Source organism: Lepidochelys olivacea (assembly GCF_965140295.1).
Source record: "Lepidochelys olivacea isolate rLepOli2 genome assembly, chromosome: 6".
Lineage (NCBI taxonomy): Eukaryota > Metazoa > Chordata > Testudines > Cheloniidae > Lepidochelys > Lepidochelys olivacea.
In genome coordinates, this window is record NC_140416.1 from 69,564,396 (window position 1) to 69,590,833 (window position 26,438).

At 41.8% G+C, this 26,438-nt stretch overlaps 1 protein-coding gene across 2 annotated transcripts in view; it reads right to left on the reverse strand.

Moving 5' to 3' along the window:
• Positions 1-25,416, reverse strand: part of BUB1B (BUB1 mitotic checkpoint serine/threonine kinase B) — a 45,447-nt gene extending 20,031 nt beyond the window's left edge. Inside the window, exons 1-16 of one of the 2 annotated variants that reach the window (XM_084631459.1) lie at positions 25,325-25,416; positions 22,281-22,431; positions 21,128-21,187; positions 20,713-20,857; positions 18,210-18,406; positions 17,927-18,105; positions 16,693-16,892; positions 13,143-13,237; positions 10,336-10,562; positions 8,006-8,118; positions 6,681-6,826; positions 6,301-6,353; positions 5,411-5,495; positions 4,883-4,985; positions 1,456-1,742; positions 752-930 (exon numbers count right to left, since the gene is read on the reverse strand). In XM_084631459.1, the coding sequence (XP_084487585.1) occupies positions 752-930; positions 1,456-1,742; positions 4,883-4,985; positions 5,411-5,495; positions 6,301-6,353; positions 6,681-6,826; positions 8,006-8,118; positions 10,336-10,562; positions 13,143-13,237; positions 16,693-16,892; positions 17,927-18,105; positions 18,210-18,406; positions 20,713-20,857; positions 21,128-21,187; positions 22,281-22,431; positions 25,325-25,382 (2,278 nt within the window). In that variant the 5' untranslated portion in view covers positions 25,383-25,416. Of the gene's footprint in view, positions 1-751; positions 931-1,455; positions 1,743-4,882; positions 4,986-5,410; positions 5,496-6,300; positions 6,354-6,680; positions 6,827-8,005; positions 8,119-10,335; positions 10,563-13,142; positions 13,238-16,692; positions 16,893-17,926; positions 18,106-18,209; positions 18,407-20,712; positions 20,858-21,127; positions 21,188-22,280; positions 22,432-23,630; positions 23,769-25,324 lie in introns of those variants that run through there. The other variant, XM_084631460.1, reaches the window with a different exon arrangement.
• Between the last annotated feature and the right edge of the window lie 1,022 nt (positions 25,417-26,438).

Below are 26,438 nucleotides of genomic sequence, written 5' to 3' on the forward strand. Positions count from 1 at the left end.
TTTCGACTAGAAGAGGAAAGCAATCGAAGTGACTCTATACAACCAGTCCTCATAGTTTGTGTTTTCCACACCAACAAGGGAGGAAAGACATTCAGAAAACAGGAAGTTGTGATTGCAAAAGCAAAAAGAAGTTGAAGCAGAACTTAAAGGGCAAGTTTAAGGCATTTCCAAAATCTGTTTAGATTTCAAGTTGGATGATGGCCTTTTCAATATCCCAAACTATGACACTTTGACTACTTTCCTGAGAAGACTGTTCTGCACCCATAAAGATCTTCCTGTAAGGAAGCTTTCCCTGCCATTCAAGCTAATGGTTGTCTACAGAGAGTTATTCCAGACTAAAAATGTCCACACAAGGAGTTAATCAGGAATAGTTAATGCGCTTTAAATTTAGACCCTATCTTATTCTGAATTAGTTTTGTGTGTGTAGAAGAGCCCTAATTTTTCCAATTTCTTAATTTCATCCAATTACTCTTAATTATATTCCATTATATTACCTTAAATGATCCCTCCATCCATTTAATATTAACATCCTTCAAATTTGTTTTATTTATATCCCTCACACTGTTGCTTAGCCTAGTTATAAGACAGGATATCACAGCTCACTGCATAGATTTAAGCATATAAAACCATAAAGCCAATAAGACGTTTACACAAAGTACAGAAGAATACAGGACATACATACTGAAGAGTCTGCAACTGAGCTCAAATCTAAGACACGTTGTCTCAAGTGAAATTCAGACTTGGTACTTACTAGTAGTGTCTTCACTGCCTCCAGTGTCACTAGCCATTTCAACAGGCAGGCTCTGAGCCAATTCCAGTTTCTCAGGAATATGCAGGTATTTAATAGTGGAGATGTGTGTAAGAGAGGAAGCTGAGGAAACAGATGAACCAGAGGAACGGGTGTCTTCCTGACTTGCTTCCATAATTGGGCTGTAAATGAGAAGACTATCAGCTACTCAACTTTCCAGCTGCTGTGGTGCCTGGATGCCAATCCCTTCACTACAAAAATATGCCAGACATCCCCAGTAAACACTGAATGAATTCACAATCCCCTTTTCATCCTGAAATGGAGACTGGACAAGTCCTCATGAGCCAAACCATTAATATATTAACAAGAGAGTAGGAAACCCTGAAATATAACAGGAATTGGTTATCCTCTCTAATCTTTTTGGCTAAAATTTTTACTCAGCTTTAATTTAGATACAGAGAGCATGAAGTTAAACATTTCAGCAATGCTGTGACTGATGGCTGAACACTGACTTCTATTTTATTGGTGTAACATCTCAAAGAATGGCAAAATGCAATCCAAATCCTGGACTGAGCTGGAAAAATGGTGTGCTAAGTACACCTGGCTCTACTAAGAATATTGTTACATCTAATCTTTGGAGAGAGACTCCCAGCAACCAAAGACTCAAACAGGAAAAAAGGGCATATGGTATTTCCACAGAGAATTACCTCAGCTTCTTAATGCAAAGAGTTTCATTGTAGATACCCTCACAAATAGGGATTTGCTGGCTCAGAGATGTGCTCTTAGGCTCTGGACACTCTTCCTTCAGGGTACTCTCTGGGTTGGTAGGAGGTTGGATTCTCTGTGCCACTACACCATGGAAGGGAGTGGATGCCAAGTGGGCAGCCCTAACAAAGTCACAGGTATCTTCTGGGCTGGGGCAAAGGGTTTTGTTCTTGTAGGAGCCAGTCAAAATTGCATCTTCAGCTAAGGGTTCAATTCCATGGAGCTCATCCTGAAACAAGTAGAAAGCAGAACAAATTAGGTGACAGCTACCACCCAGCCTCTGGATTTTGTTTTATTTTTGGTCTTGAACAGTTTCTATTAAAAAGCCTGTCACATATAAAAAACCTCTGAAGATATCTACCTCCCCCTACTCTCCAACACAAAAAGCACAAGAAGTAACATAACTTGTTACTCATTCTTAGCTTCCTTCCTGAAAACTTCCACATGGTAGACTACTGGATGTCCTTGGTATTTATGCTGATTAATAATGCAAATTGTATATCATTCTGCTTTCTGACAGTTTACAGTAGAACCTCAGAGTTACGAACTGACCAGGCAATCACACACCTCGTTTGGAACAAGTAGTACGAAAAATCAGACAGCAGCAGAGACCAAAAAAAAGCAAATACAGTACAGTACTGTGTTAAACTACTAAAAAAAAAATAAAAGGGAAAGCAGCATTTTTCTTCTGCACAGTAAAGTTTCAAAGTTTTGAAAGAATCACCGTAATGTTTTGTTCAGTTATGAATATTTCAGAGTTACGAACAACTTCCATTCCTGAGGTGTTCGTAATGGAGGTTATACTGTATACGCAAATTAAGATTAAAATTGGTCTTCACTTTTTAATTTTTAAACCCATGTTACTTCCTCCAGTGCTCTGTCCCCTTTCTCACTCCTTTTCCAGTTTATACTGTTCCCATAGCCAGTCGAATCATCTGATCATCCCCTTCTTCCCCCTGCACAATCATCAAAATTTGTACTTCTCTTCCCTTCTGGCTCTTCTGATCTTGGATAAAAGGTATCTCTCTGGCACAGGCTTCAGATGCTCCTCCTATATCATACTTTTAGTTTCAGTTGGGTAACTGAGTTCTGCCTACCTAGAATTATGTCATTTTCTTTCTGTCCTGAGCTATTGTTTAACATTGTGTTGCTGAGAACTATTTAAAGCTTACTACCATTCACCTGGGAAGCGGGTGAATTTCAGTGACTAGTAAGGTGATCATGGAATAAAATTTATTTCCATCTAAAGCTGTGTATGCTCTGTAGGCACATTATAAAAAGTTAAAAATCAAAAGTATGTCAAACATTAAAATCCTTCCCAACTCAAGACAGACAGCCCTCAAAGCCACTAATGACTTCCGCATTCCAAATCCCAAAGATCTCTTCTTAATAATCATTCACCTGCAACTCCCTGAACCTTTGACACAACCACTCTCCCCATTTCTCCTTGAGACCCTCAGTTTCTTTGGACTTCAGGACTGTCTATTCCCTGCTCTCCTACCTTGCTAACCAAGCCTTTGTAATTAGAATTGCCTCAGGAGAAAGATTTCCTCAGTCTTCACTTTTGGGCATGCCCTAAGGCAGCGGTTCCTAAACTTTTTAATAAAGGTGACCCAAATGCATTTTTGTCTTTTGAGGGCCCCCATTGCTCCTACTTCCTCATATCCCCTCCTCCTCCACCTTCCTTCACAGCCATCCAGCCCCTGCTCCCCCTCACAGCCCCTTACTCTCTTCATCCCTACCCCCTCCTGCAGCCCCTAGCTGGATCCCCTCTCTCCCATGGCCAGGCCACTGTTGCCACCAGGGTGTTGTCTGCTTGCTAGCTCCAGCTGCTTCCTCTGTACTGTTGCTGCTTCCCAGATCCTGCTCCCCACTCTGCTGCCCCTTGGAAGTGAGAACAGGATCCAGGCAGCAGCCACACGAAGGAAGCGGCCTCCAGGCAATGTGCAGGGCAGAGAAAGGCTGCTGACTGACTGCTCACTGGCTCTGGCTGCTGCCTCCATCTGGATCCTGCTGCCCTTGTCACTGCCTGCTGCTCAGGGTAAGCAGGAGCAGAAGAGGACACACATGACCCATGATGCAGGAAACACTGCCCTAAAGGCCAGTCTTTTCTCCTTTCCATTAGCCTTCTGGTTGCCTACATGTACAACCATTGTTATTTTTACCCTTCTACCTTTTCTGTACAGGCTCCCATACCTCCTCAGAGATGTCTCACCAGTTACACATGGCAAAAACTAAACTTCTCATCTTTCTTTTGAAGCTGCCCTGCCTACTTTCTCCATCACTGGGGACAAATCCAGTCTTATTCCTATCGCTCAAAGTTGCAACTTTGAGGATCTCTTTTACTCTTCCCTCCACATCTTGGCGCTCACCAAATCTAAATGCTTCTTTCTCTATCACACTGCCAAAAACACAAAAATGCTCCTACCTCATCCTCTCTTCAGCCAAGCCATGGTTCACATCATGATTATGTATCACATGAACTCCTGTAGTCATCTACTCCATTTTCACTGATATTCACCTTTCTCCTCTTCAATCTATCCAGCATTCACCCTTAATCACATCTCTGGCCATCCTAATTTATCTTCCTTTCTCAAATCCCTTCACTTGCTCATTACCTACTTCTGGATAAAGTTCAAACTCACCTTGACTGCTAAGATCCTGCTCAACTCTGCCCTCTGACTTGTTATCCCTCATTCCCCAATTTGTACCTTGTCTCTTCTTGCTTTTTTTTTTTTTATTACTGTTTCCCGTCTTGCCCTCTCACCTTAATGCCTTTTCCATTCTGTTTCTAACCACGCATCAGTTATCTTCACTATGCCCACTTTTATAGCCTTATTTTCTGTCACCAACTTCCATTTCTGTGCAGTGTCCTCCCCCCCACATCTCACTCCCTTCTTTAAAAATCAGAACTTTTATAATTTGCTTGCTATACAAGTGATTTTTGTTCACGTCAATCCTCCTTTCCTTTTGTCTGCATTCCATGTTTGTCCAACTAGACTGTAAATGCTGAAGCAAGGACCAGGTCTGTTAGAGTTGTATAAGAAATGGTCATTAACATGCCATAACTGCATGATGCTTTAGTGTTTTTTAAAGCATCCCTTCACCCCAAAAAAGCTGCACTCATCTCCTGATCAGCTACAACTTGAGAAAGCTAAAAAAACCCAAGTCTTGCAGTGTGACCTGAAAGTCACAGATGAAAATGGCTCGCAAACGAAAGAGAAAAGCTAGGGATCCCTTTCAGAAAAAAGTATGGTACTGCTTGTTTCCATCAAGGACTCATTAGTCCTTCTATCATACCATCACCAAGTTTGGCAATATTGCATTCTACAACTCCTTCTCGAGCTGACAGAGGAAATTTCTCCTTACGCAGACTTCTGGCGGTATGTTTTCCTTGGCGGTGATACTATCTGAAGGTTTACGAACAGCAAGGGGACGTCGGGCACTTTTCTGTGGGTGGCCTGCAGGATGACTAAACAAAAGTGACATTACATTAAATATTGATAAAAATAATTTTTCTCCTCAAGAAACTTAATTCACTCAACACTTCAAGACCACTTTGCTTCCTTTTTAGGTTAGAACTACAAACCAACACAATAAACTACTTACCAAGAATGGAGACAATCTTGTTAAGGTAGTAGGGGTGGGGGTATGGACAGAAGATGCACCGTGAGAAGAGAAGAGAATAATTGTGTGAAATCAATAAAAGAAAGATTTAGGATGAATATTGGGGAATTGTTTTCCTGAACATGAGGCTGTGGAGTCTCCCAAGAGCAGTGAGACAAAACTAGACAATACATAAAAAGGAATACTGTCATGAATAATTGTGCTATAGAGGAAGTGGTATGGGGGTAGAATAGGCAATTTACTATGTATATGTTTCAGTGATTCTATAACCTGACATTCTGGTTTTCTGAAGCAGACGATTCATCAAATATGGAGAAAAATGTAGTAGGATCCAGTGAAGGAGGGAGATCTGCATCTGGAATTAAAAACAAAGACTGGGTAATAGACAAATACTCCTGCACAGCACATACAATGGTGCTTCAGACCCATATAAGACAGCTCAAAGTGCCTGTCCTAGCAGGAAGTATTTGGACTCATGCTTAAAAGCATCCCATTTAACACACAATAGTGGCTTATAGCGTTAAGATCGTTTGGTTTTGCCATTTTAAAGAAACTCAGAGAGTAAAAGCATGGTTCTTCACGAGCCAGTGTGCTCTGTCTGGAATTTTCTTTATAGCTTGTACCTTTTTTCTTAAGTGTGATCTCAACTTTCTGCTCATCCTGGTCATCGAAAAACACATTGTCTCTCTAGATTTCTGAGCGCCCAGCTAGAGGCTGGGTTATTTCTGTCAATAAGGAATAGTAATCTCATACCTGACCATCAAGAAGATAATTTAGTCAGCCTACGCCCTTTCAGGAACAAGTAGAGTACACAAGGTCTGAGAAAAAGCATTCTCACCTACAGCAGTCCAACTATAGAATACTACCAGCTCCTCCAGAAGGCACTCTAAACTGATATCAGTCTCAAAGAGAGTATGAAACTCTAGAACTGTACTCAGGAAAAGAAGAAAGGATCCTCAGCTATTAAAATTATTAGATTTGAAAGTCTCTTTAAATAATCAACAGCACAATGAGCGTGTGAGACTCCTGAACAAGACCAATGCCAGTTAAGCATGTTCTTTTCGCTATTCTAATCCACACAATTCAGCTATTCATTTGAATGACTACTTCCTATCAGCATAGCCGTCTCTCAAAATGGTATCAATGCAAACAGAACTTACCCTTAGAGCACAGCTGTTCGTGCTGCTGAGCATTTTCTGCCAACTGGGACTCACTGTGAACAAAATATAGGCAAGTTTTTAATACATGCATGCAGCCCCCCAACTATACTTAGTAGATGAGCAAGCTGAACTCAGCTATAACGCTAAACATTACTCTTCTCAGAAAAATTATTAAAATCCTCTGAAGACAGATACCTGATTCTGTTCAGAGGCCAATACCGAGATCAGGGTATATTTTGAGGTATGATGTTTTTGGAAAAAACATGAAGAAAAACTAAAAACAGGCTTCCCAGAAAGTGACACGTACTAAAAAAAGCGAAGAAAACCACACTGAGGCAGAGACTCTCCACCTCCTGCTCCCAAAGCAAATCCCGCACTACCTTGGCAATCCAGTCAGTTTTTTCACAAGAGATTCTGCAGTGAGTGCTACTGCGCTGGGGAAAGCAACTTCTCCTTCTGCTTCAAGAGGCTCTGAAGCTCCCACCAAAACAGATTCCATTCTTGCAGGCTCCCTCTCTTCTGTTGGCTTTGACCATGAAAGTGGGAGTGGCAGAGGGGAGAGAGACAGCACTCAGTGAGTAACTCGCAAGCCATACTACCGACTTCCAAAACACAGCACTCTGTGTGTAGTTAAAGTCAGGGTAGATTGATCACCGATTTAAATCACCGATTTTAATGATGATTTAAATCAGAAAGCAGATAACTTATTTGAAACAAATTTCAATCATGCTTCCTGTATGCACTTTATTTTTCTCAAGAAAGGTTCATTCTCATTGGTTGGTACAATAACGATGTGCTGATTTTATTATTTACAATTACATCTAGTTTTTACACTAAATTTGGTACTTGGTTAGCCAGGAGAATACAGCCTAACTACACACATTTATTTGAGCAATTACATAGCTTAGTATAGAAATTAAGTGTGTGAATAAATGTAATAAAGTGCATGGTTAGAAAGTGTATTTACTAGATAATTAACTGTTTATTCATAATTTGTGTCTCGCTGTATTTAGATGGACATTAGAATTCTGTTTGGGCATTTTTAAACAGCATTTTTATTTCTAGTTAAAAACTACCTTAATGCATTGGATACATAAGAAAAGTATTTCAGCTAAACTTTCCAGCAAATTACTAATATTTGGAAAAAAGTTAACACCCCAACATTCACTTCACTTTTAGGACTGAAAATTATATAGAAATTTAGCGCAGCATATGACAGACTGTGCCACATTTACAAGGGTTGACATCAGAAGTGAAAAATGTTTTCTTCCAATTCTATATGTAAAAAGAAGCCTTTAAGTAAATAAGTTTGAGGTGGGCTCTTGCATTTAGTATATTTTTATTTACACAAATTTTAATAGAAGCTCGGGCCTTAACGTAGGTTGTCAAATTTAGTTTTAAAAGGGGAAAAAATAAAAAAATCAGATTTAAATAAGAGTCAGATTTTTTTAAAGCCATTAATTTTTATCCATCGTAGTTAAAATAAACTGAAAAAAAAATAGAAAACAATATTTCTCTCATCTTTCAGTTATTAGGGTGGTGGCCTTATGAGTTATTTATACCAAACATTTAAATATCCCTTCAGAGTAAGAGGGAGGAAACTGTACTAGCAAGATAAAAAACAGAGGGGTCACTATTCCATTAGAGCTTTCATCTGCCTTCATACAGGTAGGCCATCAGCACAAATGAACAAGGAAGAAGATACCTGCTCAGATCTTCTCTTCTGCTGGTCATCATCTTTCTCCTTTAGCTTCTTCTCCAGCTCTTCAATCCGCCTCTGCATCTCTGCGGTTTGCTGTGCTATGGCATGAAACTCGTCTAAAGAAGGAAAGCTTAATTAAAGTATTATGTATTCCTTATGAGTAACCCTGTAGCCAAGCCCAAACTCTGCACGCCCCCAGTAACAGACACCAGATCCTCTTGTAAAGGAAAAGTTTCCCCATCCTACTTCCTGGGGAGTGGTATTTATTTAGGCTACTAACTAGGGCTGTCAAGCGATTAAAAAAATTAACCATGACTAATTGCACTGTTAAACAATAATAAAATACCATTTATTTAAATATTTTGGGTGTTTTCTACACTTTCAAATATATTGATTTTAATTACAACACAGAATACAAAGTGTACAGTGCTCACTTTATTTCTTGTTTTTTTACTGTGGAAATACTTGTAATCAAAAATACAGTATTTTTCAATTTACCTAATACAAGTACTGTAGTGCAATCTCTATCGTGAAAGCTGAACTTACAAATGTAGAGTTATGTACAGAAAAACTGCATTCAAAAATAAAATATAAAATTTTAGAGCCTACAACTGCACTCAGTCCTACTTCTTATTCAGCCAATTGCTCAGACAAATAAGTTTGTTTACATTTGCAGGAGATAATGAAGCCTGCTTCTTGTTTACCATGTCATCTGAAAGTGAGAACAGGCAGGCACTCTCATGGCACTGTTGTAGCAAGCGTTGCAACATATTTACACGCCAGATGCGCTAAAGATTCTCATGTCCGTTCATGCTTCAACCACCATTCCAGAGGACATGCGACCATGCTGATGATGGGTTCTGCGCGATAACAATATAAAGTAGTGCAAACCGACGCATGTTCATTTTCATTATCTGAGTCAGATGCCACCAGCAGATTTTCTTTTCTGAGGGTTCAGGTTCTGTAGTTTCCGCATTGGAGTGTTGCTCTTTTAAGATTTCTGAAAGCATGCTCCACACCTTGTCCCGCTCAGATTTTGGAAGGCGCTTCAGATTCTTAAACCTTGTGTCCAGTGCTGTAGCTATTTTTAGAAATCTCACATTTGTACCTTCTTTGTGTTTTGTCAAATCTGCAGTGAAAGTGTTTTTAAAATGAACATGTGCTGGGTCATCAGCCGAGACTGCTATAACATGAAATATATGGCAGAATGCAGGTAAAACAGAGCAGGGGACATACAATTCTCCCCCCAGGAGTTCAGTCACAAATATAATTAACAGTTTTTCTTTTTCCCTCTTAAAACGAGAGAGTCATCAGCATGAAAGCATGTCCTCTGGAATGATGGCCAAAGCATGAAGGGGCATACGAATGTTTAGCATATCTGGCATGTAAATACTTTGCAATGCCAGCTACAGAAGTGCCATGCAAATGTCTGTTCTCACTTGCTGGTGCCACAGTAAATAAGAAGAGGGCAGCATTATCTCCTGTAAATGTAAACAAACTTGTTTGTCTTAGCGATTGGCTGAACAAGAAGCTGGACGGAGTGGTCTTCTAGGCTCTAAAGTTTTACATTGTTTTGGTTTTGAGTGCAGTTATGTTACCAAATAAATAAATAATCAAAAATCTACATTTGTAAGTTGCACTTTCAGGAGGAAGAGGTTGCACTACACTACTTGTATAAGGTGACTTGAAAAATACTATTTCTTTTAAATTTTTACAGTGCTAATATTTGTAATCAAAAATATACATTTTGGATTCAATTACAACATAAAATATATATGAAAATGTAGAAAAACATCCAAAATATTTCAATTGGTATGCTATTGTTTAACAGTGCAATTAAAACAGCGATTTTTTTAATCACGATTAATTTTTTTGAGTTAATCGCAATTAATCGACAGCCCTACTATTAACAGAACCAAAGAGGATCAGGTAGGGTAAAAAGGCCCATTCATCAAACAGACCCAGTTTAATCCCTGCTGTTCCTGGATAAACCCCTATAGTCGAGGCAGACAGCACACATTCCTTTCTAGGAACAGCTTAAGGAGGAGTGCTCTCATCCACAATGGTTCACCTGTTAACACTGATGAGCCAGTGAACCTCTTTTTCCCCTCCTCACTGCCCTTCCCATTATAGACTTCCACATAAGTCTTCTCAGTCCCTGGTTGCTGGTTTTCTACTCTTAGTATCAACAGGTGCGAAGCAACAGTCCTAACCTGATGCTTTGCCTTCTTCACCAGTGGCAATAAGGAAGGCTGCCACACCTAATGGGAACTGCAAGTGTAGTTTTCTGAATCAATCTGAAGAAACTTCAGGTCATCCCTTTTGATGCATACCTTCCCTTCTCTTTTTTGCTTTCTTTCTATATATTTCAGCTCGGATCTCTTCCAAGGAGAACTCCTCTACTCCAGCATAAACTCTCTCTTTACAATACATTGCAACCTCTTTCTTCTCCTGAGCGTCCTGTTGATGGTTTTGCACCCGTTGTAGTGGATCCACTTCCTTCCCAGGCTTCCGAGCACTTAAAACATGATTTATGCTGGACTCAATTTTGCAGGGAGTACTAAGAGAACAAAAGATAATTAACATTCAGCACATAGTCCCCAGAGATGGGAGCATGGGTGGAAGTATGGATAATCTCAAAGGATCCATTTAAATTCAGGACAGCCTATGGGCAACATAAATCAGCTCCTGAAACAGGAAAGGCAACAGAAAGGAATGGAATGTCAGAAAATTTATAAGTAGACACCTATGGGTAAGTGGTAATGAACACAAGCCCCAGTCAAATAGTATACACCTGCTATGTAACACATGTTCTAGAGTGCGAGTTTTTGCCTTTAGCCCCCAAGACCCTTATAGATGCATTTGCCATCTGCATCTTCTTGTCACCAATCACCTCCCACCACTCTCATTTTATTATCCAAGCAAGAAAAGCCAGCCTTAGGACAACAGTTCCAACTGTCACCACACAGTCAATGAAGACTTGTGAACAACTGAATTTGTGAAACCTGTTTAACTCTGTGTAAAATGATGCTATTGAAATTCTAGTGAAGAGTTCTGTGGAAAAGATCCTAATGCGGAAAGTTAAAACTTACGTTTTCACATTAAGAAAGTACTAAACTGAGAGAATCCTGAGGCCAGCATGAAGATTTTGAAGCATGAAAGATATAGGCTTCACAGTTGGGTTTGGCCAATTTTTTAAAAAAAGAGTCACCTAAACCTATTTAGGACCCTTCTACCCCAAGCTTTCACATTCTATTTTTCACTCTGTAAACATCGTTCCAGTTAAACTCTTTCAAGCATAGTTTGGGGCGGGCCAATGCCCACAGCATGGACAAGACAGACTTTTCTAAACTGTTCCCATAAGGTATAGCCTCATCCAGACTGACTGGCCAAACCACTCAAAAAGCTAATTTAGGTGGAACCATATTTAAAATATTTCTCTGTTCCCTTTAAGTGTAGGCAGGACCATACTGTGCAAACAGCAAAGATTCAACCTATACTATAGAAAACAATGTCAGGGGACCCAACTATATAGTACCAGGAGACTCCCATAACAGGTAAGATATGTTTAGGTCTTTAGCATAGACAGGACCTTGCCTTGTTATAAACGTGTTCCTGGATTAGGATACACTTTTGGACACAGCTAGGTAGTATGGTTCCAGGGCATGGCTTAGATTCCATACACAATATACAAAACTATGGGCTTAGCTACACAGTGCAGTAATGCACAACAGTGGGGTGTGAATTCTAATGTGCATCAACATTTTGTGCATGGAATCTAAGTGGCCCGTATAGACTCTGATGGAGGACACTAGAAGTTCCCTAGAGAGCATTAATGCAGCATTGTTCACATCGTGTAGACAAGCCCTTTGAATTAGGGAAAAGCTGTGCTGCAATCAAGCCCTTGATGCTCTTGCTTTTGTATTTTATACATAGTCAAAAAGAAGCAATGTTCCACTCACTTTCCCCACTGCAAGATAGCTGTGGGCAAGCATAACTAACACCAGTCACCTTCTCCAGAAAGAGGTAAGCAACCTCAACATTTTTTTTATTTTTTTCCTGATTTATGAAGTGAGAAAAGCAGAGCAATTTACAGGCATTTTAGTGAGCAATGCACAAGCAGGAAGCTAGATTCAAGCCAAGTAACATACTCCTCCATACCTGTCATGCAAACTTTTTAAAAGCTTTTCTCAAAAGAAAACTCCCTTTTAAGCTGACTCTAAAGTTCCAAAAAACACTAGGAAACATAGCTACAAACCTGAATCAGACTTGGCTGCTCCCTACCACCACACAGACAAAAAGGCCATAGACTTATGAAGCAGACTTTTGAGAATTCAAGGCAGCTGTGTCCTTCTCCCTAACTCTGCCAGCTCCCATTACAGTAATTCCTCACTTAAAGTCGTCCCTGATCAATTAGGGAACATGCTCATTTAAAATTGTGCAATGCTCCCTTATAATGTTTTTTGGCAGCCACCTGCTTTGTCCACTGCTTGCAGAAAGAGCAGCCCTTTGCAGCTAGCTGGTGGGGGCTTGGAACCACAGTGGACCAGCAGCCCCCGTATCAGCTCCCCGCTGCCCTAAGTTCCCTGTGTCTCAACTTCCTGATCTACTTAAAAAGGCAGTATACTTAGAGTGGGGTCAGCATACTTTAAGGGGCAATGCACATCTCTCTCTCTCTCACACACACAGGGTGTGTGTCTCTGTCTCTGCCATGCTGTCTCCCCTCCCTCCATTGGTGCTGCCTTGCAGAGCATGAGGTTACATTAACAACAATATGTTAACCCTTGAGGACTCAGCTGAGTTCTAGTTCATCATTTAGCAGTAAGGCATCCCCTGGGAAATATCTTCCACCCTCTGACTCCACCACCTCAATCAAGCTTCACAATCATCATTGCTGTGTACAGTATTAAATTGTTTAAAACATATACTGTGTATACATATATTATATTATAATCTAATATAATCTTTTGTCTGGTGAAAAAAAATTCTCTGGAACCTAACCCCCCTATTTACATTAATTCTTATGGGGAAATTGGATTCGCTTAACATCGTTTCACTTAAAGTCGCATTTTTCAGGAACATAACTACAATGCTAAGCGAGGAGTTACTGTACAAGCCTTCTGAGGAGATAGAAACTCACATGACTTGATGCTGTGCAGACTCTTCCACATATGGGGTAAAACCGGGCAGCATACAGGGCACCTCTATACCAGAGTTCATGTTACTGCGAGGACGCTGAGGGAGCAGAAACCCAATGTTAGCAGCTTAAAGATTCATTCTTAAACACCCCCACAGGCTGATTTGTTCTCCTTCTCTGCCCAGACTTTTTGATGTCCGCAATGACAACTCATTCCTTAGTCATTAAAAATCCTGCCTCCATAAAACTCCATATTTCTCCAGCACTTCAATTTCCTTCTGCTATGCAGTCAAGTTACAAAATTTCCAAATGGCCATCAATGCCTTGAAAAACAATGACACATGCCCTTTCTTTTCTACTCCTATCTCATTTCCAGAGATGCTGAGAATCCTCACTACCCAGTCAGTATCTTATTTTTTTCCTCCTCTTCCACCCACTTTTCGCTTAAGATTGCCCCAATACTTCAACAGCATAATCTCTACTCTCATCTGAGTGCTTCCTGTCTTCCCCATTTTCCTTCCTTGCAGATTATGAACAGGAAGTCAAAGAAAGCATCAAGTTAGCAACCCTTCTTCCTTCTCATTTCCCTTGACAATTAAGAATAGGGCTGTCAAGCAATTAAAAAAATTAATCGCTATTAATCATGCTGTTAAGTATTTAAATAAACAGTATTCTATTGTTTATTTAAATACTTTCAGATGTTTTCTATATTTTCAAATATATTGATTTGTAGTACTATAGTGTACAATACACCCTTTGTTTTTTATTACAAATATTTGCACTGTAAAAAAAATGAAATAGTATTTTTCAAATCACTTAAGTACTGTACTGCAATTTCTATCATGAAAGTTGAACTTACAAATGTAGAATTATGTACAAAAAAACCTGCATTCAAAAATAAAGCTTTAGCACCTACAATACCTCTCAGTCGCACTTCTTGTTTATGTCACTGGACAGTGAGAAGAGGCGGTCGCATGGCACTGTTGTAGCCGGCATTGCAAGATATTTACGTGCCAGATGCGCTAAACATTCACATGCCCCTTCCTGCTTCAGTCACAATTCCAGAGGACATGCATCCATGCTGATGATGGGTTCTGGTCGATAACAATCCAAAGCAGAGCAGACTGATGCATGTTCGTTTTCATCATCTGAGTCAGATACCACCAGCAGAAGGTTGATTTTCCTTTTTGGTGGTTTGGTTTCTCTAGTTTCCGCATTGGAGTATTGCTCTTTTAAGACTTCTGAAAGCATGCTCCACACCTCCTCCCTCTCAGATTTTGGAAGGCACTTCAGATTCTTAAACCTTGGGTCGAGTGCTATAGCTATCTTTAGAAATCTCACATTGGTACCTTCTTTGGTCAACTCTGCACTGAAAGTGTTCTGAAAACTATCATGTGCTGGGTCAGACTGCTATAACATGAAATATATGGCAGAATGCGGGTAAAACAGAGCAGGAGACATACAATTCTCCCCCAAGGAGTTCATTTACAAATTTGTTACAAACAAGTTACAAATTTAATTAATGCATTTTTTTTTTTAAACGAGCATCAGCATGGAAGCATGACCTCTGGAATTGTGACTGAAGCAGGAAGGGGCATACGAATGTTTAGCATCACTGGCACATAAATACCTTGCAATGCTGGCTGCAAAAGTGACATGCGAAAGCCTGTTCTCACTTTCAGGTGATATTGTAAAAAGAAGCAGGCAGCAGTATCTCCCATAAATGTAAACAAACTTATTTGTCTTAGTGATTGGCTGAAAAAGAAGTAGGACTGAGTAGACTTGTAGGCACTAAAGTTTTACATTGTTTTGGTTTTGAGTGCAGTTATGTAACAAAAAACAAAACAAAAAAATCTACATTTGTAAATTACACTTTCAGGATAAAGAGATTGCACTGCAGTACTTGTATGAGGTGAATTGAAAAATACTTTGTCTTTTGTTTATCATTTTTACAATGTAAATATTTGTAATAAAAAATAATAAAGTGAGCACTGTACACTTTGTATTCTGTGTTGTAATAGAAATAAATATATTTGAAAATGTAGAAAAACATCCAAAAATATTAAATACATTTCAATTGTTATTCTTTGTTTAACAGTGCAATTAATTTTTTTGAGTTAATCGCATGAGTTAACTGTGATTAACCAACAGCCCTAATTAAAAACTTCAGATACTGTAAACCACACTCCATTCACTTGGACCATCATGCTAGCTATGCAAGCACATTTCATTCTCTTAATCAAATTGCCCTTTAACTAGTGGCAATTCTTTTCTCAGGGTTCCCATAAGTTGTGTCATTTGCTCTTTCCTACTTTTCCTTCTCAGTTGTTTGATTTCTAACCACTTTCACTCTGATGATACTCAGGTGATCATATTCTCTACTGCCCTTTGACTCTTCCACATCTATTCTCTCCATCTGCTCTGATCAAGTCACTCTGGTATTTGACGGGTTTCAGAGTAACAGCCGTGTTAGTCTGTATTCTCAAAAAGAAAAGGAGTACTTGTGGCACCTTAGAGACTAACCAATTTATTTCAGCATAAGCTTTCGTGAGCTACAGCTCACTTCATCGGATGCTGTAGCTCATGAAAGCTTATGCTCAAATAAATTGGTTAGCCTCTAAGGTGCCACAAGTACTCCTTTTCTTACTCGTATTGGAGCGGAGGAGGCCATAAGTACCTATATAAACAAACTTTTGACTTCATTTCAGCTGCTCTCAGCTAACATCTGAGACTAAACTGCTTCTTTTCAAAGAGGAGCAGCCTGAAGCACAACCCCTTTTCCACCCACCTCTCCCTGTCTGTCTAGCAATGTAGGGAGGCTTGCAGAGTACTGCCTCGATGCAACTTCTCCTCAATACCTTCTTGATGCTTTTGGTGCAAACTCTTGACTGTCACCACTCTAAGTCTCAGGTCTCAAGACACCAGACCTGTGGAATGTTTCTGACCACCTTCCCATGTATATAAGGCTGCACAACTACATCCTCAAGCTGTTCCACAGGTTGTGCTGCACTAAGCCAATTTAGCTGCAGCTAATTAATCTTCTGCTTTACTCTCATCTCATACACTGGACTAACCAAAATTTGTGTGTATACACACACACACACACAAAAAAAAAACTTTCCTCCCATCCCTTTTCCTACCCCACCCTTGGCCAGCTTCTCTCTCTCTCTCCTTTCCACACCGCCCTAGCTCCATAATAGGGTACCAGGTCTCTTCTGTTGCACCTTCTTATTAGCAAGGATTAGACTCAGCAGATATCTATTGACTTCACAGTGGCAAGGGGAGCTTCTTATAAATCAGTGGAGTTAACGGGCTGGAAGCAGAGATGTGGCGATAGGAAGTTATAGAAATAGCCTGGCTTAGGAAGAAATCTTAGGTTGAGACTTTTGTTATTGTTATGCGAGTTACAATAAAGCTAAATCCTAAAGAAGGGAGGTAAGTTTGACTTCATATATAGCATGTGTAGACTTAATTTGAAAGAAACTGGGAAAAATCACCTGCTCTTATACCCTCCCTCCTCCTTTTTTAGCCAACAAGTCTTGCCACTCCTTACCCTGCCTGAGTTCCACGGTCCTGCCTTCAGTTCGTTTTCTTTGGCCCTTCCTGTTGGGGGTGCTGCCCATGGCTGTGGTGTAAGTATAGGAAGCTCAGCTCTGGAGACTGAGGCTGTGTTTTCATCAAACACAGCAAAATTTGGGCCATTTGACACCTGTTGAGATGTTGAGTTCTGGAAGCTTCGGCCTCGGTTTGCAGCTAGATGTAAAAAGGAGACAAGTTGTATATGAATAATGTTAGGAATGTTGGATCATATTAAAGAAGTTCTGTATTAAAATCACAAATTAGTTTGATTCCCCATTGTTTAAATTCCAGGCTATTGCTAATTAAGAGGTCTCTTGGTTTTTGGTACTGTTTCTCTCCCTCTGTGTGTGAAACTTGCAAGCTGCTAATTGTGTTGAAGGCCGAGAAGAGTCTATTCTCAAAGAAATTTTTTGTAACAACTACTCACACAGAGAGAGACTCAAAGCAATACTCTGTAACAACAGGAACAGCACCCAGAGACTCCCCGCCCTTTTGTTGTATTCATCTCGCTTTGTTAACAATTGTGATTAAAATAGAGATAGAGGATGTATGTGGATGGATGCTTGGTGTGGATAATAACTGAATGATCAGGGAGGTGCCAGCCTAAGAATTCAGTGTCCATCGGCTGAAGAAGGTGTCAAGTGGAAATAACCAGAGGACCCCCGGAGGGCAGACTGGAATCCACCCAACAGCCTCAAGAATGGGAGAACCAAAGAACAAGATAACATCTGGCAGCATGGAGCCGTCAGGAATGTGCCATCTGCTGATTGATTCAGCAACAGCATGATGAAGCAATTCCTATAAAAATGGACTCTAGAAAGTGACAACTTTGGGGTGTGATTCTGCAAACCAACTTCCAGGAGCATCAGATGAGCATCTGACAAGGCCCTGCTCAACTCTAAGGCTGGTAACTATGATAACAACCTTGCAGAACGTGTGTGTGTGTGTGTGTGTGTGTGTGTGTGATGAAATTGAATGGAATGTTATAGCTATAACAAACTGCTTTCTAGGATTCTTTCTGTATTCACAAGAAATATGGCATTTTGCTTTTTCCCCTTTAATAAGATCCTGCTGGTTTTTATTTTATTGGTATAACAGGAACACTTAACTACCAGTGTCAGCTATTTGCATACTATACTCAAGTGTATTTTTGACATCACAAGATTACTGTTTTTCAATAAACATAAGGATTGACCAGCCGAACTTACCTTTCAGAGCATCTCCTACTCGACTGATTGGGGCTCTCACATTTTTCTTCCCCTTGCCTTTCAGTTCTGCCAGTGAGCTCCTTTGGGTTTCAGTGATAGCAGGAAGATCCAACTCCTCCTCCTCCTCATCTTGCTCAAGTCCCAGCAGGGTCTGTCGAGAGACCCGGGCCTGAAACTGCCTGAAGAAATGCAAAAAAGTCAGTGTGAATTTCCCTATGCAGGTTGCCTATCCAGAGCCATACAAAACAAATCCATTTCTCTTCATTCCAGGGGCAAGTTTTACCTGTGATGGGACTGTAGTTTGTCTTGAGGCTCAGCCCTGCGCTGAAGCCCTTCCTGGAATATTAAATCTGCTTTCTTATAACTACCTCTCGCCTCAAGCGCCTCTGCCCATTTGATGTAGAATAACGCCAGCGATGTGCCAATTTCCTGGCTGTGTAGATAACTGTAGAGGTCCAATGGTTCACTACAGTAGTTTCCCTGCAATAGCCCAGAAGTTTCAGTGATTTACTGCACCAAGTTAAAAAATAAAATAAAAAATAAAGACTCTGGGTCAATTGCTGCCCTTTGATGCACCTGCAAGGCTTCCATTGTTTTCAATTCAAATTCCACAGGAGCAGACCCAAGGTTAGACATAACTCTTCACATTTAAGAGAAATATCAAAGTTCACAAGATGAGGAAAGCAATTGCTAGAAGATTCAGATATAGTGCTACAAAGCATGACTCCTTACCTATGACTCCATACATATACTTCATGGGTGATAGTACTGTTCAATTAATTCCAGCCCATAAACTTACATATGGGCATTTTTTCTCTTTAATTTTTCTTTATAATAGCATTTAAGAATGGTGGTCAGTGCCAGACTAATGGCCCTGGAGGAAAAAGTCCTGTTAATCCTCAGAACAGGAGCACACTACCCTGTCAACAGCCTGACATTTGGGGAATGGGAAGAGAAGCAAGAATAAGGACTAACTAGCATCCAGAAGGGAATTTAGGGTTTAGGGAATTCAGTTGGTACCAAACTCAATTTGGTACCAACTAAGATGCAAATTAGTGGTAGTTTTGATGTGTAATTGAATGGACATCCTATAGCATTAACTTTAAAATCACTCCTGCACCAGGCTAGATTCAGATTGGTGACCTACAAGCCATCATTACTAACTTCAAGCTGTCCAGATGCAGTCACTGCAACAAATGCACCTTGTAAAACCAGCAGAGCAGTGCTAATCAACATTTATTTTGTTAAATTATTTCAGGTCTCATATTTTGTAACTTGGGTTAGAGAAGTTACACTAAAATTAGAGCCCTTCCTTCTGCCTCAGAAGCAAGCAAAGCTTTTTACTGGTCTGATCTTCACTGGAAGGAAAGCAGAGTTGTTAGTATTACTGTAATACCTAGGAGACCTAACTATGGACCAAGCCCCCACTGTTTTAGCCACTGTAGTTACAGAACAACCAAAAAAGAAAAAAGAAAAAGAAATAGTCCCTGCCATAAAGATCTGACATTAGTTTTGGAATTAGCTACTTTTCATTGTAACGCAGGTGAATGGCAGCCAATGACAATGCAGGATTCTCACTTCATCTTAACTATAGATGTTGGACAGTCCAGGATCACTCATTTTCCTACTTGAAGGGACATTGAAATCATCACTCTGAGGGACAAGGAACAGAATATGAACTTTATGAAGTGTCCATGTGTGGTAGGAGCTAGAGGACATTGTGTGTCTTCCAGGAGTAAGGATCTTGCGTAACAGAAGACTTAGTCTCCCCCTACTGGGGTGATACAGGAGAGAGGATACTACGCAGAAGGAACCTGGTTCTGGGAAGCAGCAAGCAGTTCAAAGTACACCAGACCCTCGCTAGAACGCGCATCTATATAGTGTGAATTCGCATAATGCGGTCGCGGCCATGGATCCCAAATGTAATTACTTTAATTGGACTTCATTTTAACTCGGTCCCGCGTTAATGCGGTACCGCGCATGGATCCCAAATCCCGTGTTCTAGCAAGAGTCCGGTGTATGTGCTGCCTCTTGGCAACACACAGGGCATATGCAGCGGAAAAATGAGCCATCTAGAGAAGCACGTGGACTGCTGTTGCATACAGTGCACTTGTGCCTTTAAAAAAAAAAACAAAATATTTTTGAAATGTTTTTGCCTGCTATTGTTTTAAGTGACATTTAAGAGGACTAGAAAAAGATTACAGGAGAAAATTTTCTTCTTTCCATTTATTCTGTGTATTCAGTTTCACCGTCAGTTTCCTCTGTGTGTGCCTTCCATGCAGCAACAGAGGAGAGAAGAAAAACATCAAAGGTTTGATGAGTCATTCTGAGGCTTAGGGGCAGATATAGTAGCTGACACTTCATTTACCCCTCACCTTTTTTTTTTTTTAATTGACTAGATTTCAAGTCAGCTGCAATCCTTGAAGCTTCTTCTGCTCTGTTTAACTGATCAGAAAATCAAGCTGCATCAGTCTAAAGAAATATGTAGTTTTTCAAATGAATACTTCTGAAGAAAGTAAGGTACAATTTCTGTCCAGGCTGAATGACACCAGAAAACTCCTGAAGATTCCATCGGAAGAGCAGTCTTTGAATGATAGATTAGTATATGAATCCTACATTGTGAACAGCTGTCATGTGCCTGACAGAAGTGTGAAGAGCTAATCCTAAATTTGCACTGGTAGCAGAGTCACAGAATGCACTGTACAAAGAAAAGCAGTTCAGGGACATCCAAAAGCTTCAGAAAATGCTTAAGAAAGTACCTAAGAGAACATCAAAGAGATACTTACAAATTTGAGCCAGAGACTGAGATAGCGAGGGTCTTTGTAGTATCTCTGCTGCTCATTCAGTGCTTTTACAGCTCTCTCCAGCACTGCTGAGAGGTTGCTTTCTTTTCCACCTTGAGGGAATGTTTGCTCTGTCCATTTGATGTACCTGGAGGTGGCATAAAAAGAGAGGCATCTTAATTTCTGTATAGTATGAGGAGAAAAGAAAAATTAAGTTTATAATACTGAGAAAAGACAGACCATAGATTATTACAACAAAAAACATCTCTTTGTACACCTTACCCCCTCATCAATGGGTTTTCTGTTAACAAAATGAAAGCACTTTTTTCACTTCTTGTGACATTCCTACGTGAAACTCTACAATTTCCAACTATTAGAGATTTTACTGCCCCATTCTAGCAAAATAAAGATAGCCTACCTGTCCCAGACATCCAGTGGATCATCTCCAGAGTAAAAGCGGATTTCAGATTCAAATTCCCTAGAAAAGATATAACATGATACGTAAACAGTAGCTCAGTAACTATAAAGATATTGTTAACTTGGTAGAAAACAAGATCTTCACTCCTATTCAGATCACTATGAATATTTCTTCAGAGACAAACTTGTTTATTTCTCCTGCAGCAGGACCCAATCCTGCTCCCACTGGTGTCAAAGGAACCAAATTAGGATCTTAAACCACCCTTGCACACAAAAAGATTGAGTACTCTGACATTTAACAACAAGGAGGCATTGGAACAGCCTTTCAGTGTGCATTTCCAAAAGTTACTATCCTGAGAGTCATATGGTCCCATCAAAGAGAATTCTTGTACCCTGTTATAGGAAGTTACTAGGGAGGGAAAGATAATGAACTGATAGGTAGCCCATTTCGATGGATTATTATAGTGACAGGTATTTTTCCCTGACAAGTAGCTTTCCCCACTAGATTATGGTAGGAGTTGCGCCTTCCCTGTTCAGTACTTTCATTTGGAAGATTAGTATAAAGCAGAGGGGGGGTGGGGAGGGGAAGGAAGGACATCCTCCTGTAATTTTTGTATATTCCTCTTTAGAAGAATATTCAGACACAAGAGATTCTCCTTAGTGCAGTGTTCTCAAACCTTTTTTACTGGTGACCCCTTTCACACAGCAAGCCTCTGAGTGTGACCCCCCCCATATAAATTTTAAAAATCTTGTGTATATATTTAACACCATTATAAATGTTGGAAGCAAAGCACTATTATAAATGCTGGGGTGGAGACTGACAGCTCGCAACCCCCATGTAATAACCTCACGACCCCCTGAGGGGTCCTGACCCCCAGAGTTTTAAACTGCAAGCACTAAGACAGGGGTTCTCCATGTTCTACTATTGAACCCTGAAACGAATTTCCTCTGGCACCAGCCCTTCATCTATACATTGCATAAAAGGCAAATTGCCTTTGACAGCTTTAGTGTGATACAACCATACATGGCAGCATTAGTAAAGATTCGGATTGTACTTCTGCTCCCTACGCTCTTCTTATAGCCAGGAGACTAATAGTGGAAACCCAACAGAAGGTACAGAAACACTGATGAAAATAGGTCAACATTTTACTCACTGTTTTTGCTGCTGAATAGCTGTGTGGCTGGAAGTCTCCTGCTGAGCCAAGACTTCCTGCAGGGTAGACATGATTCGCCCCTGCCTCAGGGGCTGCACATTCTCTTTACTCAGTTCCCACTCATTCCACTCCTGCGACATGGTGACCTCTCCTGAAACACAGCACAAGAGAGTAAACAATAGAGAAAGGATGGTCCAGGGCTTCGGGTGCTAGCCTGGGACTTACTTTACACACCTAATTCTCTACTCTGCCACAGACTTCCCACAACCTCAGGCAAGTCACTTACTTCTCTCTGTGCCTCAGTTTCCCAGGTGTAAAACGGGGATAACAGCACTTTCCTGCATTGCAGAGGCGTCATGAGGATAACTGCATTAAAGATTGTGAGGCACTTAGATGCTACAGTAAAAGGGGGTGGGCCAGACAGATAGAATACCATGGACTCCTGTTATTTTAAAGCTGCAACTTGAGAAAAGTGATTATGAGATAGAGGATCTTGATGGGGTATTAACTAAATGAATCACCAATCTTAAGTGTTGGCTGCAACAGCACAGCCACTGTGGCTCTTTCATAGACTTGGCAGAATCCCATGTTTTATCATTTTGATGGATAATATAGATGCTTATTTTAAGCATTTTTCCTATTTAAATGTTCACAGTAGCATTAAATTATGCGTTTTAAGCATTTTGATTTTTATCAATTTACATTTTCACAGTTGCAGGAAATGATGGGGGGGGGAGTGACAGTCAGGACAATAAGTACTGAGTGACTGCAGAGATGGAGGTTTAAAAAGGTAAAGCTTTATAACCGTTAAAACACAATCTCTCAACATCAGAGGACAAAACTATACAAACTAAACATCCTTGCATCAGAAGCTCTCGGGTTGTGTTTTTCTTCCTTTGCCTATCCCGTTCGGGGCAGGAATGATCGAGAGAAAGAGGTTTCTGTGGGTTGGCCGGTGTAGGGTGAAATCCAGGCGAGTTGATATTTACCCTTAACAACCTAATCCTGCCAGGCCAAAAAAAGGGGGCCGGGAGGGAGGCTCAGCAGCCGCCCCCATTGCGCGGGGCGGGCGGGGCCGTGTCTGCGCTGGTGCATCTGCCACAAGGTGGTTTGTAGCCCCCGCAGGGAGGAGGGAGACCGAGGCGCTGAGATCCCTGTGGCACGTCCGAAGGCCCAGCCCTTCCCGACGGCCCCGGGACACCCCGCTGACCCAGCAATGGCGGAGCCGCCCCGGAGCCGTTCTGCCTTCAGCGCTCCCCGGGCCGCCCAGACCCTCCTCCCCTAGGCTGCCGCCGCCCCGCCGAGCCCAGCCCAGCCAGGACATCCTCCGCTCCAGCCGCGCTCACCCACCCAGTGCGGCAACCGCAGGCCCGCGCAGGCCACGGCCACCGGCTCCGCTCCTCCGTATCTAAGTCCCAACAGCCGCCAGCTCGCCCGCTCCGTTCGAGAGTTTAAACTTCAACCGCCACCAGCCTCGGCCCCATTGGCCAGTCCCTAGTACCACGGCCGCGTGTGATTGGTCCCGCGGCCCGCCGGAAGCTGCGTGGGTAAAAGCGTAGTTTCCGCTGGGCCTGTTTCCTAGGGCTGGGCTCCAGCTCCCGGAGTCCGAGTCGGGGTGATGTATGGCTGCTGCTGGCCCAGCGTCACGGCGCTCAGGCTGACCTCGGCCCGTAACTTAGCCCACAAAATCGCTGGTCACGCTCTGGCCCTCAACCAGCAGGGACAGCATTAGGGTTGGCAACCATCTAATCGCACAGACACCCTTACCCTGCCCCTTCTCCAAGGCCCTCGCCCTCTCCATTTCCCTACTGTCCCTGCCTTGCTTCCCTCCACCGTCATGCACTTTCACCGGGCTGGGGCAGGCGGGTGGGGTGCAGGAGGGGGTGTGGGCTCTGTGAGGGAGTTTGGGTGCGGGTGGGAGCTCAAGGCTGGGGCAGGGGGTTCGGATGGAGGAGGGGGTGAGGCATCTGGACTCCTACCTGGCGGTGGTTACCTTGGCTGGCTACCAGAAGTGAAAATGGGAGAGACTCCAGAGGACTGGAAAAGGGTAAATATAGTGCCCATCTGTAAAATGGGAAGTAAGGACAACCCAGGGAATTACAGACCAGTCATCTTAACTTCAGTACTCAGAAAGATAATGGAGCAAATAATTAAGCAACCAATTACAAGGGACACCAAAGAATCCACAAGCACAGGAACATTTATCCAGCCTTCAACACAAAAACAATATTTGGACATTCAGAAAAGCTTGGTTAAGGTTACCCACCCAAAGAATGTCTCAAGGTGAACCTACATCCTCCAACCATACTTTTACTCTTCTTCCCTGCAGTGGCAAACCTTGAGGGGAAAGAGGAAGGAGTAGGTCTAGGGAACAACCATACACCTAGTGTTTGGTTGATTCTCAGAGTCTGACTGAGTAACCAGTTCCCTTCGTTCATGCTCGAAATTAACTTCTGAGAGTTGCGTTCAAATCCCTCCCACCATGACAGAACCATTACGCTCTCCTTATACAAAAGTGCCACGCTATTTCTCCAACAGTGCTGCATTGTGCAACAGTGCTACTACAGCGTGTAGGGTAACTACTCAGTAGAATACTGTCAGGTTTTTTTTAAGTGAGGGCAAAAGGGAAATTTAGAGAGAGGGGGATCTTATGTGGTTGATGTTAAGATATAGATATTCAGGCCTGTCTGTAAAGGCCTATACTCTAAGAATTTAGGTGTATTCTTATCACTTGGCTAGTTAGAGGTATAAAAGAAAGAATCAAAATCACTGTCTGCCAGTGTAAGGTCCTTCTCTTACTGTGACAGTCTGAGGCCCTGTTCTTAGGCTATGATCTTTGGCTAAGCAACAGAGGCAGCCGTAAGCTGGGAAGCGACAGGTCACATCCTCACATTCCAAACTAGTCACATTGAAATAAAGTGCTATTGGGCTGTTAGGAATACACTCCTATCCGGATAATGCCTATCACCTCCAGAGAAAGGGAAGTGCCTACAAAATGTAAAAGGAAACTTAGTTGGATAGCATCCTGTCTGGTAAGAACTCACTTATCAATAGCTGGGATGTGGAATCCTCATTTCTTTGTTCTATCACTGTAGTCCCCATTTCCCTATTTTTTGTCTGTATAATCTCTGTCTGGTTCTGTGATTGTTTCTGTCTGCTTCAAAAAAATTAATTTTGCTGGGTGTAAACTAATTAAGGTGGTGGAATATAATTGGTTACATAATCATGTTACAATATGTTAGGATTGGTCAGTTAAATTTCAGGAAAATGATTGGTTAAGGTATAGCTAAGCAGAACTCAAGTTTTACCATATAGTCTGCAGTCAATCAGGAAGTGGGGGTGGGGAAATTGGAATCATGTTTTGCTAAAGGGGGAATTGGGAACAGGGAATGGGGGTGGGGAAATTGGAATCATGTTTGGCTAAGGGCAGGAATGGGAACAGGGACGCAGGTGTAAGGCTCTGTGGTGTCAGAGCTGGGAAGGGGGACACTAAGGAAGGAAACTGGAATCATGCTTGCTGGAAGTTCACCCCAATAAACATTGAATTGTTTGCACCTTTGGACTTTGGGTATTGTTGCTCTCTGTGCATGTGAGAAGGATCAGGGAAGTAAGTGAGTGAAGGAATAAGCCCCCTAACAGTTGAGGTTTTCACGTTACTACACAGCCTTTTATATTAAAAAGTATCAGATCAAAAAAAGCCACCCGGGGTGCTGCTGCATCAGAGCCGGCCAGTCATCCCCAGCTGATGAGTACTGATTGGACTGCAGGAGAAACAAACTGCTTGGCTAAGCCCAAGAGAACTGGGTCCCTCAGCTGGGGAGTGAGACATCTCTTCCTGCCACAACCCCAGAGCTGGGAGAGAGGTGTCTGTCCCCACCACAGCCCTGGGCTGATGGGAGTCCTCTCCCCCCGCTGCAACCCAAGCTGGGGGAGAGCCCTCTCTCCCTGCTGCAGCCCCGAGGCTGCGGGAGTGATGACTCTCCCCACTTCAGTCCCAGAGCTGGGGAAGAGGAGTCTCTCGCAACCACAGCTTTGCATGCCCCAAGCTTCCCCATCACTGTCCCCCCACCTCACCCCACTGATCTACCTACCTACATATTCTCCAGGCCCATCTGTGGCTACAACCCTATGTGCACGCCTGTACTAATCAGCTGCACA